Genomic DNA, 20,348 nt, shown 5'->3' with positions numbered 1-20,348 from the left:
GTAAAAATCCACAAGATGGCGACAAATACTCACATTTGAGTCTTCATCCTCCATTTGTTGCTTTGACACTCGTTGCTGGGATAATTTTGAAGACGCAGTTGATTAGGCTTTATCCTTACTTTTTGGACAAAAATATCTGGACACCTGGCCATCACACCTGCAAGAAGTGAAAATGACAGAGCTAGACTGCTCTCACAGCTTCCATTCCTCTGGGAAGACTTTCTGCGAGAACATTTGTGAAGTCTGACTATTACCATCTCTGTTCTTGCTCATCTCAAATGTGCGTGGTGTGTTTAAATTGATGTTAGGCTTCTGTGCAGCTTCTTCCACACCAAACTCATCTAAACAACCACGATTTCGGCCGATACCGATCACATGGATTAACTGTAGTGTTGTCAATGTATTTAGAATGAGTGCTATTGTTCGGGGCAGTCGTTAAAAATTCCAAGGGCCCCTGGTAAATAGGTTATTATTAAAAAATAAACTTAATAATTTGCCTTTTTTTGCGTGAAACAATTTTTGTATTTCACACAAACCTGAATTGAATTTGACGCATGTTTTGGAGTAATACAAATACATGTGGAAATAAACTGTTCAATATTTTTTTTTAGGTCAAGATAACAAAATGATATAATAAAACAATACAAATAAATACCTTTAGTGAATAGAAATCTGTCCAGCTTAACTTAAAAGAGAATAAATTCAGTGTCCAGTTTGCAGGGTTCTCCAACTTTCGCTATCAAAACTGTCAGCTATTTGTGTTTTATTTATGACTGGCAACATTTAAATTGTACACTACTTTATATATACTTTATACTCTGCCGATATTGATCGGTAACGGATCGATTGGCGCATCCCTAATATGAACCACACAGGAAGTGGTTTGGTCCGCAACGTATCAAAGCTGATGTGTGTGAATATCTAATTTTGTCTAAAATACGAACGTAATAGGTCTGCTTTCATGGATGATTAAGGATATTAAGAAATACTCACCTCTGAGAGGCTGAAATCTGAGGACATCTACATTTTTAAATCCAAAAACAATTAATGAAAAAACAATATAGTCGACTGGAAAAAAGGGCGCCTGCTCACTCACAATAGAAGAAAAGAGAAAGAAGCAAAGTCCAGTGGGCGTACACAGTACAAGCTTATTTTCTACTTCACTTCACAGCAGTAGTAAACGCTGTCTTCTGTTCATCACCATGCTGGCGTACATTTTATATACCGCGTTTGCGGGCTTGGCCATCGTTCCGTTATGTCTTTACTGGAGAAACCCTTACTTTTGGCAAGATCTGACTTACACACTTACTGCAATTAAAATCGGAAGACGACTCAGGATATTTTCGACGCAGAAACCATTTTACAGCATTCTGGACAGTTTTTTGGATAAAGTGGCCAAACAACCGCACAAGAAGTTCATATTGTTCGAGGAGAGCAGCTACACGTACAGACAGGCCGACCAAGAAAGCAACCGCGTAGCCAGAGCCCTATCCAGCCTGCTCAAGGAAGGCGATACGGCGGCCGTGTTTATGGGCAACGAGCCACTCTTCGTATGGCTCTGGCTCGGCCTCTCCAAACTGGGATGTACCGCTGCGCTGCTCAACTACAACATTAGGTCCAAATCTCTGTTGCACTGCTTCTCTTGCTGTGATGCCAAGGTGCTGCTGGCAGGAGCTGGTAAGGAGAAATCATCTGACAAACACCGCCTTCTCTTCTATATCCCATACTCTTCTATTTACTTGTTTTATTTAATGTCTCAGCATATTCGAACTTATTTCTTCCCATTTATTATTACCATTTATTCCCATGTTGTAACTTTTGCTAGATTTTATGTCACGTTCTGGTTTGATCTGTCGAAAGCTTGACCCCAGGTGTGCAGAGAAGAGGCGATGGCTTGCAAAAAATAAAAGTTATTTAATGGTGCACAAAAGGAGTCACAAAAAGCGACAGAGGGAGAAGCTCTGTGGGAGAAATAACATGAACTAAGAAGAACAGGTAAGTCCAGTCTTTAGGTAACAGCTCCCGTGCGGAGACGAGTAGCAGTGGCATGAAGTGTAACAACAAAATCAGGTGCGCGGCCACCAGTCGAGAAGCGGCTGCCTCTTCCTCCCCGAGAAGGCACAGCCCGCCAAAATAGGAGCGCAGGACAGTGAACACTCGTTCCCGTCCTGCAGAACGTCACATTTTAATCCTATTTTCATCCTTTATTTAAATTTTCATTTACGTTTTATAAACCCGGTAGTGGCATTATTTTAGCTTCTATTTGAAGTTTTCTTTAAACAGGAAGTGAACAAAATGTAAATGACAGCGTCAGCAAACTAAATATTGCAAGTGTCTCCAAATAAAGGTTATGGTGTGTGAATGAATTATCAGTAATAGACACACAGTCACCGTTCAAAATTCATCTAGCACATATAAAATTATTCATACGTCATCATATTATATTATGTCAATCACCCGAGTGCCGGCAGCCCTCGTGCAGCCCCAGACCCTGACACTCCCACCATGCTTGACTGTAAGCAACGTCTTCTGCAGGCACAATAATAAATACTATAAAATATTGTACTCGTATCATAAGAGTTATCTAAATGAGCAGCAGAGTGGGGCACGTGATCAACACTGCTGTCTCACCAACAATGTGGGATCAATCAGTGCCGTTCCATCTGCTTGTCTTGTTATGTTGTCCTCTCATAGCCCTGTGCTCTGTTGTTGTCAGACCTACGAGAGGCTGTGGAGGAGGTGCTCCCAAGTCTGAAGCAGCAGGGGGTCCGTGTGTTCATCCTCAGCGAAGGACATGAGTCAGATGGTATAGAGTGTCTCTCGGACAAGATTCAACAGGCCTCCGACCAACCTTTGTCACCTCAGCTGAGGGCCAATGTTAACATAAAAAGCCCTGCACTGTACATCTATACCTCAGGAACCACAGGTAAACTACTTGTCCTATCGCAGTATTTTCCTAATCTCTACGTGGAATTTGCACATTTGCTTTACTTGTCATGTCACCCTGAAGGGCTTCCCAAGGCGGCTATCATTAACCACGAGAGGTTGTGGTTTGCAACCTTTCTTCAGTCATTTGCCGGCGTACGCTCGGATGACATCATCTACGTGTACCTGCCTCTTTACCACAGCGCTGGCTTCCTCATGGGGCTGTGTGGAGCCATCGAAAATGGTAACAAACACATTAGTTACTGTCAAATTCATGAATGTAGAGGCGGTTATGAAATGCTAATGTCATCAAGTGTAAAAATAAGTCAATCCACAAGCAATCTAAAAGGAAACAAGCTACTCAGCCTTTAATCGTGCGTGTAGGAGGTGAAAAGGGAACCAACCCCATGCATCACACTTATTAATACAGTATTCCTGTAATATACTGTAAGTGTTGAAAAAAGAACTGCTGATGACTCGTGATGACTATGCAGAGGTAGGACTATGTTTGTTTGTTTTTTTTATTGCTTATGTTTAAAATTGCTTATTGTCTGTGGCTTTAACCATATTGTACTGAGCAGCCAGGACGGAGACGTGCGTACCAATTTTAATGCTGCATTGCCGCTACGTTACAATAAGTTCCATTTGCACTTCTATGGCCATTGACACACTTTTCCTCTTTTCCTTCTACGGAGGCTCAACAAACACACTTTCATTTATCCTTTTGATACGCACTCAGGTGGAGTCTTGCCGAGGTTTGTCCACATCTCGGGTGGTGTCACCTAATGTTTTGACATTTTTCTTCAGATGTTGGCCTTCTACTGCACTATTTTGTCATGACACAGCTCCATTCTGATATCGAGAATGAGTTTATTAGAGGCTAGACCAGAGGTGGGCAATCTACGGCCCGCGTGCCAGATCCGGACCATTGTTCTTTTTAATCCGACCCACCGAAGATTGGTACAGAATTAAGGTTTGATGTGAGTGATTGCATTCATTTCATTTTGACTTGTAATGACGGCATTTCAACACCAACTTGACAGAGCCATTTCCAATTAGTGCTCTTCTTCTACTGGTCAGGTCAGAACCCATCAGCAGCAATGTCAAAGAAAAGAAAAGTCGACAGTGAGACGCCTAAATACTTTTTTACTGACGTCCGGTCCAAGGCTGTATGTCTTATTTGCCCAGAAACCGTTGCGGTTTTAAAAGAATACAACGTCCGCCGTCACTTTTCCACCAAGCGTGCCAATTACGCCAGCAACCTTTCAACACAAGGATGTGCGGCTACCGCTGACAGGTTGGTTGCTAGCTTGCAGGCTCAGCAAAACACCTTTATTCGAGCAACTTCCATCCAAGAAGCAAGCACGAAGACAAGTTATTTACTGGCATTCAAACTAGTAAAAGCCAGCAAGCCTTTCTCTGAAGGGGAGTTTCTTAAAGAGTGCATGGTAGAGACAGCAAGTATTTTATGTCCCGAGAGCAAGAACACGCAGGTCGGTGACTCGCCGTATTGAAGTAACTGACGAACACTTAAGTAGCAAGCTAAACAAAAAAGCGGAGTCATTTACATGATATTCTTTGGGGCCGAAAAGTTTGCCCGAAAGTTTTGAGCTCATAAACAGGTTTATGAGCTCAAAAACAAGCACTTTGGCTCAGGTCCTCACTGTTTGTATTTCAAAGTCCTAACATGTACGACTGCCAGTGTGAGTTTGTATGTTGCTTAACTGTGTCCGTCATCTCCAGGCATCACTGTTGTTTTAAGACGTAGATTTTCTGCATCGCACTTCTGGAATGACTGCAGGAAGTACAATGTTACAATTATTCAGTACATCGGTGAGATTATGCGATATCTCTGCAACACACCAAAGGTAAAACATACAGTATATGGTTGTTATTGTTCAGGATGTTAACTGTCTTTTCAACTGTCTTCTCTCATTCTCTGCCCTCTAGCGAGACAATGACCGAGATCATAAAGTCAGAGTGGCGGTGGGAAATGGGCTAAGAGCAGATACCTGGGAAGATTTCCTTAAACGCTTTGGGGATATTTGCATCTGTGAGTGCTATGGCGCTACGGAAGGAAATATTGGCTTTGTCAACTACACTGGGAAGATTGGAGCCATTGGCAAAGTGCATTTCCTTCACAAAGTAAGAGGGAATAAACCAAGTTTAGGATGACTTCTGTGACTGAAAACGTAATCACGTGTATTTCAAACAAGTGGGACTAAATTAAAGCTTCATCCATTGATGTTTTTTCTTGTTTTTCAGATGGCCTGTCCCTATGCTCTCATAAGGTACGACACAGAGAAAGAGGAGCCAGTCAGAGACTCCAAAGGATTTTGTATTGAAGTGCCCAGAGGTAAAACATGCAGTAATCCAACAAATAATCCACATAACCGACAAATAATCTACTTTCATCTAAAGGAGAGACTGGTCTGTTGGTGTGTAAGATTGGAGTGAGCGCCCCCTTCACTGGCTATGCCAAGAACCAGCAACAGACTGAGAAGAAGAAGCTGAGAGACGTATTTGTGAAGGGAGACCTCTACTTTAACAGTGGCGACCTCCTTAACATCGACCACGAGGGCTTTGTCTTCTTTCAAGACCGCATCGGAGACACTTTCAGGTGTGTAAATGAAACTAATGGGGAACACAATCTGGTGGTGATGCAGTGGTTCATCTTTGGCAATAACATAAAACCAGTTACATCGCTGGAAAATTAAACATGTGTCTCATTTTTATTCGTTGTTAATGAAGATGTTTTTGAACAAACTCATACTTTGCACTCATAGTTTTGAGTCATCATGTGAGCTCAGGTTGTAAAGCAGTGCATTTGACCTTAAAGGGACCTCGCAAATCGCTCGGCTTTTTTCTTTCTCTGACGTCGTATCGGCTGTCCATTGTTGTGAATGTGATGAAGTTGCATCCGACGCGAGCGTCGCAGCCATCTTGTTTACGTATGTGGTCCACCGCGGATGAAGATGCGAGCGTCGCAGCCGTCTTCATCACATACACAATGGACAGCCGATAGCGCGCATTAATGCAACTTCAGAGAAAATAAAGCCGAGCGATTTTCGAGGAGCCATTTTTGTCATGCAAATGTATTACTCTTTCGTAGCCCCAATAACTAACCGGAATTACATTTCTCACGGGACCAAGTGGGGGGGTAAGTCACTGTTGCTGCACTACACCGCTGATGGGGATGTCATGCAACCTCATGTCAAAAAATCCAAATTATCCCTTTAATATATTCATTTAAAAATTGAATGGCTTGTAAGAAGGAGAACAATATCTCCGCCATTGCCATGGCAACCCAGGATTTCTCATTTTGTAGGGGATGATATTGGCGGACCAGCCAGGACATATTTGTACACTCTATTGACTTTAGCCTCCAGTGCTACTTTTCTCCAAAATTATTCAAGTTAATGTACACTGCTTGTGGTAAAATGAATATAAATACATATTTTTAGGGCATGTTTTCAAAAAGTCTGTAACAGTCCAGCATATTCATCAAATGACTTTGCGTCATTAGCTTTGTTGTTGCTATCCAGTGAAAAGCATGTAATTTAACGAAAATATTTTTAGCCAAAACGGCCAAAAATCTTCAAATCTTCAAATTCATTTTCACTGGACAGGTTATATGTATTTACCTTGGTAAAGGTCAGTTACACTCGACAACTGTAGGGGAACAATGGAAGCAAAAAAAACAACAAGAGCTGTTTCTTCCTTGCAAAGTTAACTTTATTTGATGTGCCATAGCACAGTGATCCCCAACCCCCGGGCCGCCGCCAGGTACCGGGCCGTGGCTCATTTGGTACCGGTACTTTTTGAAAAGTGGCCGGATTCTCTCTGTTACATCCGTCTCACTTGACGCATGTCCATTGTGCGTGTGCTAACTTTATCTCATGCCGCACAGATAGACTACTACTGTATTTTTACCATTTTTCTTTCACCTCATATTTGGTCTCAAATGCTGATACTATGTGGGAATGCATAAAGGTAAGTTTTGATGACTTATTGAGTGCTAATGTGCACATTTGTCTCAAGTTAATTCATGCTAGCGCCCTGCCTTTTACCACACACGTCAAACAGCAATGTAATAATCTCTCTGGAAAAACTCCAGAGATAAGATAAATTAGATCGCTATAATGTACGAACCCCAACACCCCACCCCTAGCCCCACCCCCGGGTTGGTGGAAGACTAGTGGGAACACAAGCCGGTCCGTGGGTCAAAAAAGGTTGGGGACCACTGCCATAGCATGTTGTTCCTTACGCTATATCCAATTAATTACAGGTGGAAAGGAGAAAATGTGGCAACCACAGAGGTGTCCGATCATTTGGTGATGGTGGACTGCATTGAGGAGGCTAACGTCTACGGTGTGAAGGTGCCAGGTAATATTGCATCATCATCCATTAGAGAATGATGGCCAGTTAAAACATTTCTGGTAGTTTTGCTTGAGCTGACTTATGCACATACTGTATTATGTACTGTGATCAAGTCTATCCGAGCACTGCATGCTCTCTGGGTAGTCAACCTTTACCGGCCTATCAATCATTGATGAGCGTAACCCTGAACCATGTAATCTTGCAACAAATCTGCTCAAAAAGACAAAACTAAATCTAAAAATAATGTGCATTTGAAACATTTAGAACCTTACATTGATCCTGCTGCTGTAAGCTGTTATTTACCCATGCATGTTTTTGCTGTTAGGACACGAGGGAAGAATTGGAATGGCAGCATTGACACTGACAGAAAACATGGACTTTGATGGCAAAGCTGTGTATCAGCATGTGAAAAACTACCTTCCCAGCTACGCAAGACCACGCTTTATTCGCATCCAGGTAAACAGCATCCTGATGAGCTTATATTAAAATAACTTGCACAAAAATGTTTTTTCAATCATTTATTTTTGTGCAATCCTCCGCAGGATGCACTGCCGGTGACTGGTACGTTCAAGCAAATAAAGGTGAAGCTGGCTGAGGAGGGCTTCAATCCCAGCATCATCAAAGATCATTTGTTTTTCCTCGAGGACAATAAGGGCTACGTCCCCATGACTCAGGAGATGTTTGAATCCGTTGCAGAGGGAAGAATCAAACTGTGAATCACTTTAGTAGCTGTGAAACTGATTACGAAGCCTTTACATAGAGCGGAACACTTTTTCAGTTCATTTCAAAGCACACAATGTCCTGGTTTGGTCATGTTTGAGAATGATGTAGTGCAAGCGTCCTTTGTTTTTAACATGTTTTCAAAGCTCCCAGTTTGTGATATTCTCTTCCAATCCGATTTAAGCGCTGATTAAGTGCATGCAGACTGAGCATGTTTAAAGGAGTTTGGGCACAGGAGTAGTGTCTATTGGTGGAGGGGTGGCATCTGTGTTGGTTTTAGGGGGGGAAGGGATACAGTTTATTCTCCTGCAAGTGGAGGTCAAGTGTTTTGGAGCCTGAGACACTTTCAGAGAGCAGCACAACTGGTGGCGACTACCCTGTGCCCACTGATTGCAGAAACTTGGAACACTGTAGAACTTGGTGAGCTTTTTCATGGCTTGTTTTCCCACAATATTTGCAGACATCTCTGCCATCTTTACTGTGTCACCGTCTCCCGCTGTTACTGATGTTGGGAGCATGGCGGCTTCATCTTGAGGGCTTAGTCTTTTCTCAAAGGCATAGCCGGATTTGAGACCGGGGTAATTGTATGGCAAAGGCTCACTGTTGCAGCTAAGAGAGCGCATTGGCCTCCTAGACCTATTCCAAGCCTTGTCAATCCAAAGCTCCACTTGGGCTTTGTCCATCCTGGGGGCTGTCTCCTCAGCCTTCTCGGGTATAGCATCTTGCTTCTCTTCATCTCTTTTTACCCCGTCTTTTAACTTTACATAATCAGGGGCACGTGTCTCAGCTAGGAGATTGGAAGCTATTTTGGAGATAATGTCCCAGTCCCTCCGGATGTCTTCTGCTGTGGTGAACTGTGAGGTCACGGTAAATCGAAGGATGCGTTTAGTGTGAATGTCCGCAGGAATGAGGTATATGGCACCAGAGTGTGTCAGTCTTCTCAGCAGTTCCTGGGTTAAAGCATTACCGCCCTGAAAGAACAGAAAGCTCAGTTAAATGCAATACAGTGGAACCTCGGTTTTGGTTAATAATCCGTTCCAAAGCAGCCGTGGAAAACCGAATCGTATGAAAACCAAAAAAATGTTTTCCATATGAAACTATGTCAATCCAATTAATTAAATCCAGACACGCAGAACACTTTTAATATTGATCAATTATACTTTTACATGAAGAAAACGGTGTTAAATGCATATAAATAACCAATTAAATGGATAAATGAACATTTAACATAACTTGTACCTTTATAGAAGACCTTTGTTTGCAAGACAGCGATGAGCAGCGAGGGAGAGCGGATGGGAGAGACACAGGCTTCTTTCTTGAATCCAATAGTGTTTCCCACCTTATTTGTCAAAGTGTTACAGCCGAGATCACACAGACGACGACTTGTGTGCTCACACAACTTTGTTTACATCAGCTGAAATAATCACTACAATTTGGTTTCATGGTGGGTTACTTTGCAGCCCCACTCAATTTCAAAAAGCACAGAAACTGTCTGAAAGCCTGCTCGCCTAACAAAGAGTGACGCAGTGCCCTTGTACGCCTCGTTACGTGAACAGATGCACTGACAGCGCAGGGAGCACAGCACTTGATAGATCCTGGTCGGACACAAAAAAAGGAGACAGACACGGAGTTACACACATAATAAAGATGATTCAAGGATTCCCCTGGCCGGAATCTGTGTCCCAAGTGTAAAAGAACAAGTATCCATTCTACACAGAGACTGTGCCACCAATGCGTAGATGCTTCGTTTGGGCAGTGGATTCTACAAAATGATACGTGGGCAAACAAACTAGTGTGTGAGGCCCAATGTTTGGCCGTACGATAACCGAGACGGTGTACGAATTTTCGGCGAAAACCGGGGCATATAAAAACTGAGGCACCAACGTATCTTAAAAAAAAACACAGCAAGCGAGACCAATTTTGATTAGTCCAAGGATCCGCTCATAATCCCTCGGTCCTTCACCTCTAGATGATAAAACCACACAGTTCATTGACTTACCTTTGAACAAGGTGTGTCTGAGAAGTTTGTACATCTCCACAATGATTAGCTTTTGTAGAACACTTTGCTTCACAGAAAGGACTCAAGGTAACTATTACAACGTTCATATTTTACTACTGCGCTATACCTACTTTGAGACAGAAGACAACCAGGCCAAGGTATCTCTTTGCAGGAATGTCAAAATGTGGGTCACTCCTTATCAGAGACTCTAGGAGCTTTGCCATCTCAATACCCTAAAGGGGCAGTAATCAAAGTCAAAGGCATGCAAAACCAGCGTTTGATGCGCTATATGGACAAAAGTATTGGGACACCGTTGCATCTATAACAGCTTATGCTCTAAGATTCTGGGGTTCCAGAATAACATTTATGAGGTTGCTGATGTTGGACCCGCGAGAGGGCTCACCACCTCTTTTCTAGTTTGCCCCAAAGGTCAGGGTTCTGTACGCACAAAAAAGCACTGCCATGCATTAACAGAAAAATGGATGCATAAAATTGTCCACAATGCAAATTCGGTGTGCTCCAAGTCTTTTGTACATGTAGTGCATGTACTCCCATATAATGTGCATGAAGGCAATAGACTCTAACATACATGTCGAATATGTGCCTGGAGGTTTTTCAGTCCAAATGAGCGCATGACAAACCAAAGCTTGAGGGAGCGGAAACGGCGACTGAGGGGAATTTGCCAGTTCTGCACAGAAAAAAGAAATCAGCATCGTGATCAGACAAAATGATATACGAGGAGACCTGGATGTGTAATACAACAGCACGGGATCATACCATGAAGTCTGTGGCTGTTTGTGAGTTGTCGTGTTTGAGATAAATTGGGTCGACACTGAACGTCTGTTGGAGTTTCAGTCTGTCTTTTACCCTGAGACAAACGTGGAAACAACTTATTCCAACGGTGGGACCATTTAGGGACTACATGGTGTCTTACGAGTCTTACAAAATGTGTGTTAAATGCAGTACAGATGAGATGTATTCACCAAAAAGCTGTGCAGTCAAAATGAACCATCATCCATTTCGATGGGTTGAAGACGAACGAGTCTGCAAATTCGATGCCTTCGAGGGACCAGCGCAGCTCTGGACAGAAATAGGCGGAGCCAGCATACGCAGCATCCACATGGAGCCACAGTCCCTCTTCTGCACCTGCACAATGGTTCAAATGAAACAAATCCATTGCGTAGAATATTTGACTTTATTAAGAAATGTAAATATAAGGGCAAATATGAAGACATACACACTGGTCCCAGTTCAGAGAGCTTGTCAAAGGCACAAACTCCTGTAGTTCCCAAAGTGGCGCACAGCTTACCCATGGAATGAACATAAGAGGAAAATGTAATGTGATTTATTTGTATGATAGTTGCATTTTGAACTAGTTATAGATTAGGAAAAATAAATATCACACATGACATGACATGAAAGCCTTAGCAGATAAAGAGATCTATTATGGAGTATTCCTCAAGCTATCCTTCAGTACGTACCAGAAAAGGGACCAGTCCTCTCCTCCTGTCCTCTTGTATTGCTTGTTTCAACGTCTGTCCTCTGAGGGACAGATGCTCATCCGTGGGAAGAAATCGTATTTTCACCAGAGAGATCTGACCCGCCTTCTCCACCGAGGAGTGGGCCTGTGAGCAGAGGAACACGTCATTCATTGGAACTTTACCTCAGTCAAAGGTGGTATTGTTGAAATAGTATCAACCTGATCAGAAGCGTAAGCCACTAGTGTTGAATTGAGGACAGAGTCATCCATGTCCTGATCCAGCTCGGCCCGCAGCTGCAGAATTTTGTCCTTCCTGGCTGCCAACAAAGCTACCAGTGTGCCTTCGCTGACTGTGCTCTATTAGGACAGTGTCGGTGTCATTGACGGCTCATGATGTTGAGCGGGGTCAAACAAAGGTGGAGTCTACCTGTAATATACCTCCTCCCCTGCTCTCGGAGTGGTGATGGAGGAAGAAGTGAGGAAGCCCTAAGGCTTTACAAAGCCAGTCCATCACATTCATTTCCAACTCCGTGCATGCAGGACTGGATGCCTGTGCAAAACACAAACACGATATACGGTATGATGAGTATAGAAGCTCCTGTTGCTTTATTCCTTCACTCACCCATGTGAAGCCGACACAGTTGATGGCGTCAGCCAACATGTCCCCCAGCATTGAGGGCCATGACGTCAGACTGGGGTAGTAGGCGTGCATGTAAGGACTCTGCCAGTGAACCATCTGCACAAAGTGTTTAAAACATGAATGAAGCTGGAATCGGGTGACATGATGACAAACAGGAACTTACTCCCGGCATGATGACCTTCTCAATGTCGTCAAAGATTCTCTCCCAGTCTTCAGGCTCTGTGGGTGCACTGTCTGGGAGAAGTGCCTTCATGTAACCTGGTTTTACATCTGGAATCACTCTTCTCTCTCGGATGGAGCCCAGGTACTTTGTGATGTAGTCCACCAACTCCTTACCTGAGCCGTAAACAAGGATGATAACATTGCATGGTATGTTGTCTCCTGTGAAAAACACTATAGACTGACAAAATAAGTCCATTATCAAAATAGCAGGCGGTTATTACCTCTGCGATTGTATTCCTTGGCCTGCATATTTCTTCAGGTGAGGTGAGGTTCTTGAGCAGTTTGAGAGTGGTTCTGCAGGGACGCTGCCTTTTTTCAGTGGTCCAGACCATCTCACATCTATATAGACACAAGTGGGAAGAGCACGCCCTAAAACTGGTGACGCATTTCAATGCTTAACAGACGTTCTTTCATGATAGATAGATAGATAATGAATCAGTCCAATTGTATATAAGATGTTTACACAAAACTCTCTGAGAAGCATGAATATGTCAATATTATAACTATATTGATGTATTGATCTATTCATCTTGTACATTTTTATCTATACATCTGTTCCTCTTTACCACAACATTATTATATTATGTTATGTTATGTTATGGGCCGCACGGTGGTCTAGTGGTTAGCACATTCGCCAATACAGGAACAGCCTGGAGATCGGGAAGACCTGGGTTCGATTCTCCCCTTTGCATGTTTGCATGTTCTCCCCGTGTGTGCGTGGGTTTTCTCCGGGTACTCCTCCCACATTCCCAAAACATGCAGGTGAGGTTAATTGGCGACTCTAAATTGTCCATAGGTATGAATGTGAGTGTGAATGATTGTTTGTCTATATGTGCCCTGCGATTGGCTGGCGACCAGTCCAGGATGTACCCCACCTGTCGCCCAAAGTCAGCTGGGATAGGCTCCAGCATGCCCCCGCGACCCTAATGAGGATGAAGCGGTATAGAAAATGGATGGATGTTATGTTATGTGGTGTGGTATGATAGGGTATAGTATTGTATTGTATATTGTATTATATTACATTACATTACATTACATTATATGCCACACGGTGGTGTAGCGGTTAGCATGTTGGCCAACACAGTAACAGTCTGGAGATCGGTAACAGTCTGCCCCAGTGAATGCGCTGCTCAGACACAATGCCTTTACTTTAAAAACTTTAAAATGTTGGTTTTTTATTTTAAAGTCATACTGGGACATATTTGTAAATTTGTATATACACCTTTTGAGTATTCAGTCGCTGTGTGATGAATTTAGTGCTGTTAGTAAAGTGTTCTTTGAAAGATGAGGCCGTGTTATGTTGTTATACTGGTATATATACTGTACTGACCTCGACTGCCTTCCATTGGGTTGTAGGTTGACAAGCTTGTTGTGAGTGCATATACTGTATAGCTTGATAGCTCGTGATTGGCTCCTGACAAAGAAAGAGCTATTGTTTCTTCACTGACTCACAGGTTGCACAGTATTTAAACATTTAGTAGTAGTTCTGAAGTAAAGGAGATGCCCCGAGATTAGAATTTAGCCATAATTTAGCCGCACCGCTATATAAGTCGCAGGGTTCAAAGTTTAAGAAAAAACATAACAGCTAAAACTAGAAACGTTAAGTATAACAGCCACAACGGTAGCCCGTGTTTTTATTAGGGATTTTTACGAGGGAATATTATGCCTCTTGTGAGATAATTCAATAAAAGCCTGTTGTTCCGACGATCAAGTATGGTTCTTGTGTGTCTCACCAAACATTACATTAGCATTACTGACACCAAGTGACCAGTGAAGTGGTTAATGTCTGAATGCGTCTTTTTATGCATGAAAATGCTAAACCCATTGACTGCCAGCCATGTTCAGCCATGTATACTGCCAGTTTTTGGGCATTTTTGCTGAACTTTCGACACCCACAGAATATTGAGTTGTAGGACTACATAAACATTGAAACTATCCAAAGAAACTTTAGACTCTCTTCTTTCATCATAAAAAAAAGTTTGTTTCTAGCCTTTTTGGGTCTTTAGATATTGGCGGTAGAACATAGGGTAGTTTCAGCAAAAACACCTGATTTTGACCAAAAAAACAGAGAAAATTAGTTTTTTCTGCAGAGAAGCAAATTCAAGCAGAGTGACGGTGGGGTCTGCTGGATGTGGGGATGAATCCCTGCTGCTGACCGATCCAGACGGCAGCCACTCGTCAGAAGAATCAAGGTCGGGTTCCGAGTCACCCGACTCTGAACTGCTTCCGGTGTCAGGCTCACACGGCTCAGCAACGCTAACCACTAGCTTGTTGCTTCGGCTGCCATTGTCGACTGCATTTGTGTCTACGTCACCTACATCACCCATGTCACCTCTATCTTTTGCGATCGCGTCATTACTAAAGCAAGATCCACCGCCAGACCAGCTCTGTGACAGCGTTAGCTGTCTGTGTTTTTTGTGTCTGCTCAATTTCTGCATGTGTTTCGCCATTTTCCTCTCTCAACCCACAATCCGTCTTCTTCATTGACAATCTGTCGCTGCCGGATGGAGGAAAAGAGAAATGTTGCCCCCTACTGGGACAGAAATGCATTGCTTACAAGTCAGAAATTAGCACACAAGATGAATAAGACTTTGATCTGTAGCTCCCGCGAAAAATGCAAAAGACGTCAATAGACGTCTCTGGCAGTCAACGTTACTTTTTGAAAAGACGTCTTTGGCAGTGAAAGAGAAAAATACGTAAAATTTGCTTCAATATGGATATTTTTATATTTTTCAAAAACCAGAGTGAAACCACAAAATTCGAAGTGATGGGGGATGACTGTATATTTAGGTGTAGCATGTACATTTAGATTTAACATTTAGATTTAGATTTACCATTAAGATTCGCCATTTAATTTGTACCTCAAATATGAAGAAAATTAGCAAAATGTGAGAAAAGAGAGCTTATTGTGACAAAAGTGAGCATAAATATTTAAAACATAGCTAAAAAAGTGTAAGTGAATTTTCCACATTCGGCACCCCGTAGCCAAGACATAGGCTACTGGCTGGTTTGATCAATAAAGTATTTTATTTAAGACAAATGGGAGTTTGCCAAGAGCGGCAGCGAAGGTACAAAGTAGCAAACAAAAGGCAACGGTGTGAAAAGGAATTAAACAAAAGCACCGTGAAGAGATTAGCATAACAGAAAACACACTCAACTCACCGTGAAGGGTAGTGAGCAGGATTATTATTGCAACAACACATCATCATTTGGGGAAAACTAACCTGTCTCACAACAGTCCAAACCCAGCTCACGTTCCCTACTAGTGGGTGAGCAATCCAACGCTTGGTGAATTCTGCTTCCCAATGATGGGCCGACATCGAAGTGTCAAAAAGCGACGTCGCTATGAACGCTTTGTTGCTTGGGAATGCAACAGGATACACAAAATCAGTGATGCGCAGTCATGACAGTGCCTCTACCTCACCTGTGCGCAGCCCCGCCTACCATCTGAGTGCACGACACCTGCCAGTTTCTGTTTGTCCGCATGTCGCCAATAATATGTTGCAGAAACATTTATTATACACCATAAGTGTCTACAGCCTGTGTAATGTCTTTAACGCAAGTGTGGCATCATTGTTCTTGATAATCGGACAATAAAATGCACAGGAATGTCATACGGGAGGAGCTTGCAATACCCGCTTCATCCTGAAGGGGTGGGGGTGTGCCGGGCTACAGGAGACAGCAACTGGGAAAGCAACAAGAATCAACCGAGAAGCTGATTACTAAGGATGTCCCGATCCGAGCTTCAGGATCGGGATCGGCTGCCGATCCGTTGTATTTGTGAAGATCGGATAATATCGGCTTCCGCCATGAGGTTGGACTGATCCGGTTGCCCTATCACGTTCGTAACTCTGAGCCACACTCCAACATGGTAGGTGCCAGGGGCGGATCTAGCTTTTTTGAAAAGGGGTGGTGTGGCCGAGGCCGTTGGCCGAGGCGCTCAAAATGGAGCGGGGTGTCCGGGGGTCCTCCCCCAGAAATATTTTTAAAGCTAGATCTCATTTCCTGCAATCTGGTGATATCTGAGGCCAATTTTATATCCTTAATTTCAAGAGTTTGTTGTTATTTTTATCCTTGGAAACCTTGGTATCCTTGGTCCTTGGTATCCTTGGTACTAGGAGAAACCCATTTTAGCGTTTTATTGTGGCAAAAAAATCGTGGGTGCCTCAAAACGGTGGGGGTGGGGGGTGGAGGGGGGTGGGGGGGGGGGTACACTCCCCACACCTCACTCTAAATCCGCACCTGTGTGCAGTAATGCGCCTCAAAGCTGGTTGCCACTCGACTCCCGCCACCCGCAAGAAGAAGAAAACGCAACACCACCAAGCAGACATGTCCGTGGTGTACCTTGGTGAAGTTAGTTGGATATTCAGCTCCGTAGCTACAGCAATAATTCCCTCTCACTGTGCCCGGACCGCTGCTTCATGGTGTAGGGAGCTCGCACGGGCAAGTGCCGCTTTAACCGCTGGTTGCTTATAATAGGGACTACACGAACACTACTAAACATGGGCAAGTGGGGATATCAGAAAAAGAAGCATGACTGACATAACATTTTCTGCAAATTTGGACTGAATTGGATTTGAAATTGGATCCAAACAACGCCACGATGAAAGAGATTATGTGCTGTTTGATGACTCCTATTATAAAAAAGATTATTGGGGACATTAAAAAGTTGAACAATGAATGAACACACAGTAAAATATAATGAGACCAGAGCAAACAAATTTGCATTTGCTGTCACGACACACTAAGCGAGCGTACAGTATCGCGTTACCTCACGATGCAGCGCTACCTCACGATGCGGAGACATACTACCTGCTTCAATCAATAAAATCTTTTATTAAAGGAAAATGGGAGCTTTTCAAGAGCGGCACGACTAGCAAAAGGCAACGGTGTGAAAATGAATTAAACACAAGCACCGTGAAGAGATTAGCATAACAGAAAACACACTCAACTCACCGTGAAGGGTGGTAGAAAGGGGGGGGTGAGACAAAAACATTGTGAGTAAACAATTTATTGCAAACAACTATTAAACTCTAATAGACTGTTCAATCAGGTGATCAAAGGTTTAAGACCATAGCTAAAAAAAACCAACCTGAAACCGGCCTGAAAAAGGACTCACTAGTGAGTAGCTGGGGCATTCTTGTCAACCAATTCAAAAATTGGTTTGGCCATGCTTGATGCTAGTGCTAGTGGTTAGCATGTTAGCATGTTGGCCACACAGTCAGGAGATCGGGAAGATCTGGGTTCGAATCTCCGTTGGGCATTTCTGTGTGGAGTTTGCATGTTCTACCCGTGTGTGTGTGGGTTTTCTCCGGATACTCCGGTTTCCTCCCACATTCCAAAAACATGCATGTTGGGTTAATTGGCGACTCTAAATTGTCCGTAGGTATGAATGTGAGTGTGAATGGTTGTTTGTTTACATGTGCCCTGCGATTGGCGGGTGTACCCCGACAGTCAGCTGGGATAGGCTCCAGCATACCCTTGCGACCCTAATGAGATGGATGGATGCTTGATGCCAGTGTTGATGCTTGTGGGAATGTTGCGCCAGGTGGTGAAGATGGTTTCACCGCGGGTCTCCTGTTTGATGTCCCTGCACAACCATTGTTGCATTGAAAGACAAAGCACCCCAGATCATGATGGCGCCCCCTCCTCTGTGCCGTGTGGAAAACGTCTCAGGTGGGATCTCCTTGTCATGCCAGTAACATTGGAAGCCATCAGGACCATCAAGGTTACATTTTTTTCATCAGAGAATAAAAGTTCCTGCCATCTTTCAGTGTCCCATGTTTTGGTTTTGTGCAAATTCCCAACGAGATGAGGCCTTTTAAAAACGTTTTTTGTTCTTAAAACCCTTCTCTCGCAGATGCCAGCTGATGGTTATTGGACTGCACTTGGCACCAGTAACGACCTTCATTTGGGCCGAGGATCGTCTCGTGTCTTGTGTTAGAAATGTTTCATTGGGGTGGTCAAGGTGAGACCATTACTCACATAGGGGTGGCAAAAAGTTCATACCTGAAAAGTCTAGATGGCCAGTGGGGTGGCTATAGAGTGACAGCCAACACTCGCTGCCACGGAAGCTCCGCCACTGCTTGTCCTCCGTATCAGGGCGTTTTTTGGGGTCTACCACTTGACTTTTTGGTTCCATAACCCTCAGGATCTTAGCAGAAGGTGAAAGGTACTGTGTCCAACCTCAGCAGCAAGGACACGCTGCAAGAGGCCTTGCTAATGCAGTTCAACAGTCCGACCGCGTTCAAAGAGAGAAAGCTTTTTTGCCTTTGCCATCAAGAGATCATAACAGTGTGAATACCTGCCAGAAACATGACATTAAATTCACATTTTTGCCAAGATTTTGGCTTTTAAAAGCTATGGTATTAAACTTTTGATCAGCTGATAGCCTATTTCAGTTTACACATTTTTTTTTGGCTCACTGCCAGTCTTTTTTTTTTTTTTGTATTTTGAAGCTCTACTTAGAACCCCCTTAAGATCCAAGAGTGCAAAATGTAAATTCTTGAGTGTACCAGGAGTGTATGTGTCAGAGGATGTCTTCCCATATTGCACAACGTACCAAAGTGCAACACATTTAAAAATCAAACCACGACAATAAAATTAAAAAAAAACACATCGGCCGGGATTGTAAATGTATTTTCTCCATGGTGATTTAATCAATGGATGCCTCGCAGACTTTTGATCCCACTGAAGCCTGAATGTCTGTGAATATCAAGTGTATGTGGCACCAAATACTGGCAACGTAAGGATTTTATGAAGAGATAGCACAGTGCAGGCTTTGTGCTCCATTCTTACCTCCATGTTTGAAAGGCTGAGCCTGATGAAAGCACTTTTACACATAATTGTGCAATCTAAACTCCAGGTGCCCCCTTGTGACTTCAAAGTCTAAGTGCTTTATGATTCTGTTCTGTTGTTTATTTTTTTTAAAAATACTGCACTTTATGATAATTTGCATTACACGAGTCTACATACAAAGTCAAAAGAACATGAATTTGTCCGAGTGAGGTGTCTCAAACAGGTCATTGTTGTGTAGCTCTGGTTGATTACATTTGTTCTACCGCTAGAACAAGTTTTAATCCTGTGACAAAGCATGATTTTTATAGATTCAGTATAGATTTTTAGGATAGCTCGCCCACAATGGCTGAGCTAGCTGAGGCTATAGGTCAGATAACAGTTACTTTGGCTAGTGTTTATAATTTTGCCTTTATGCATATACACCATATATACTAATGTATTTACTTATATTGTCCAAATACTTCTGCACCTAAGTGTGCATGTTCATTGTCACTTGTGTTTTGATTGCACTTTATTTTTTTTCAAATTAATCATTAACTGTACTGCCAACCATCAAACAAGCACAAAAGACAATCACTGTATAATAAGACAAAAAACTGAAATAAAGTAAAATTACTCACCTTTGAAGACGCATGTTAATGGAGAGAACAAGCAGGCGTTTACAGAACAATACTGGTATCTGGTGGCCCTTTTAGGTATTGCTGTATTTAATAAACCGCTCATATTTGCTGAACTGGTCATACATTGATTAGCAAGATCCTTTCCTAAGTTGTATTTTCGGTTCTATGGTTATCATTACACTTTTCCTCTTTGCCACTCTTTGCTGCACTTTTGCGGCATTGCAAAAAAAAAAACACACAAAAAAAATCAAAGATAATACAAAATACACTTGTGAAGGTAATCCTTTAGATGATGGGTGTGCAAACCTTTTGCACCAAGAGCTCCTGGAAAATCTCCTGCGAAATTTTATAAACAGGCTAAAAGCAATCAATGAACATATGCTAAAAAGTTACATTGAATTAAAGAAAAAAATGCCTGCAGTGAGAAAGCATGTCATTTTTAGTCTCATCTATTATATTTTTTTCCACTTAGTGAGGAAAAGCTGCATAGAAAATGAATGAATGAATGTTTTTTCCAGAAACTTCTGCGGCACCTTTCTGAAGGTTCCACTTTATTGGTTTCCT

The 20,348-nt window shown here is 42.8% G+C and overlaps 2 protein-coding genes across 2 annotated transcripts; one reads left to right on the top strand and one right to left on the bottom strand.

Moving 5' to 3' along the window:
* Positions 1–74: 74 nt before the first annotated feature.
* On the top strand, positions 75–13,510 carry LOC129178345 (long-chain fatty acid transport protein 2-like). Its single transcript, XM_054770491.1, has 10 exons — positions 75–1,677; positions 2,717–2,926; positions 3,011–3,169; positions 4,669–4,793; positions 4,876–5,070; positions 5,191–5,281; positions 5,347–5,545; positions 7,214–7,311; positions 7,631–7,761; positions 7,848–13,510. The coding sequence occupies exons 1-10, from the start codon at positions 1,203–1,205 to the stop codon at positions 8,019–8,021; spliced, it is 1,857 nt and encodes a 618-aa protein (XP_054626466.1). The 5' UTR covers positions 75–1,202; the 3' UTR covers positions 8,022–13,510.
* On the bottom strand, positions 7,725–15,615 carry hdc (histidine decarboxylase). The gene is made up of 13 exons (XM_054770492.1): positions 15,591–15,615; positions 12,588–12,705; positions 12,308–12,480; positions 12,127–12,240; positions 11,932–12,054; positions 11,724–11,861; positions 11,506–11,649; positions 11,262–11,328; positions 11,008–11,170; positions 10,802–10,892; positions 10,614–10,712; positions 10,156–10,257; positions 7,725–8,996 (listed from the first exon to the last, which is right to left on the bottom strand). The coding sequence occupies exons 2-13, from the start codon at positions 12,613–12,615 to the stop codon at positions 8,241–8,243; spliced, it is 1,998 nt and encodes a 665-aa protein (XP_054626467.1). The 5' UTR covers positions 12,616–12,705; positions 15,591–15,615; the 3' UTR covers positions 7,725–8,240.
* Between the last annotated feature and the right edge of the window lie 4,733 nt (positions 15,616–20,348).

Source organism: Dunckerocampus dactyliophorus, chromosome 3 (assembly GCF_027744805.1).
Source record: "Dunckerocampus dactyliophorus isolate RoL2022-P2 chromosome 3, RoL_Ddac_1.1, whole genome shotgun sequence".
Lineage (NCBI taxonomy): Eukaryota > Metazoa > Chordata > Actinopteri > Syngnathiformes > Syngnathidae > Dunckerocampus > Dunckerocampus dactyliophorus.
This window is presented reverse-complemented; position numbering and strand designations above follow the sequence as displayed.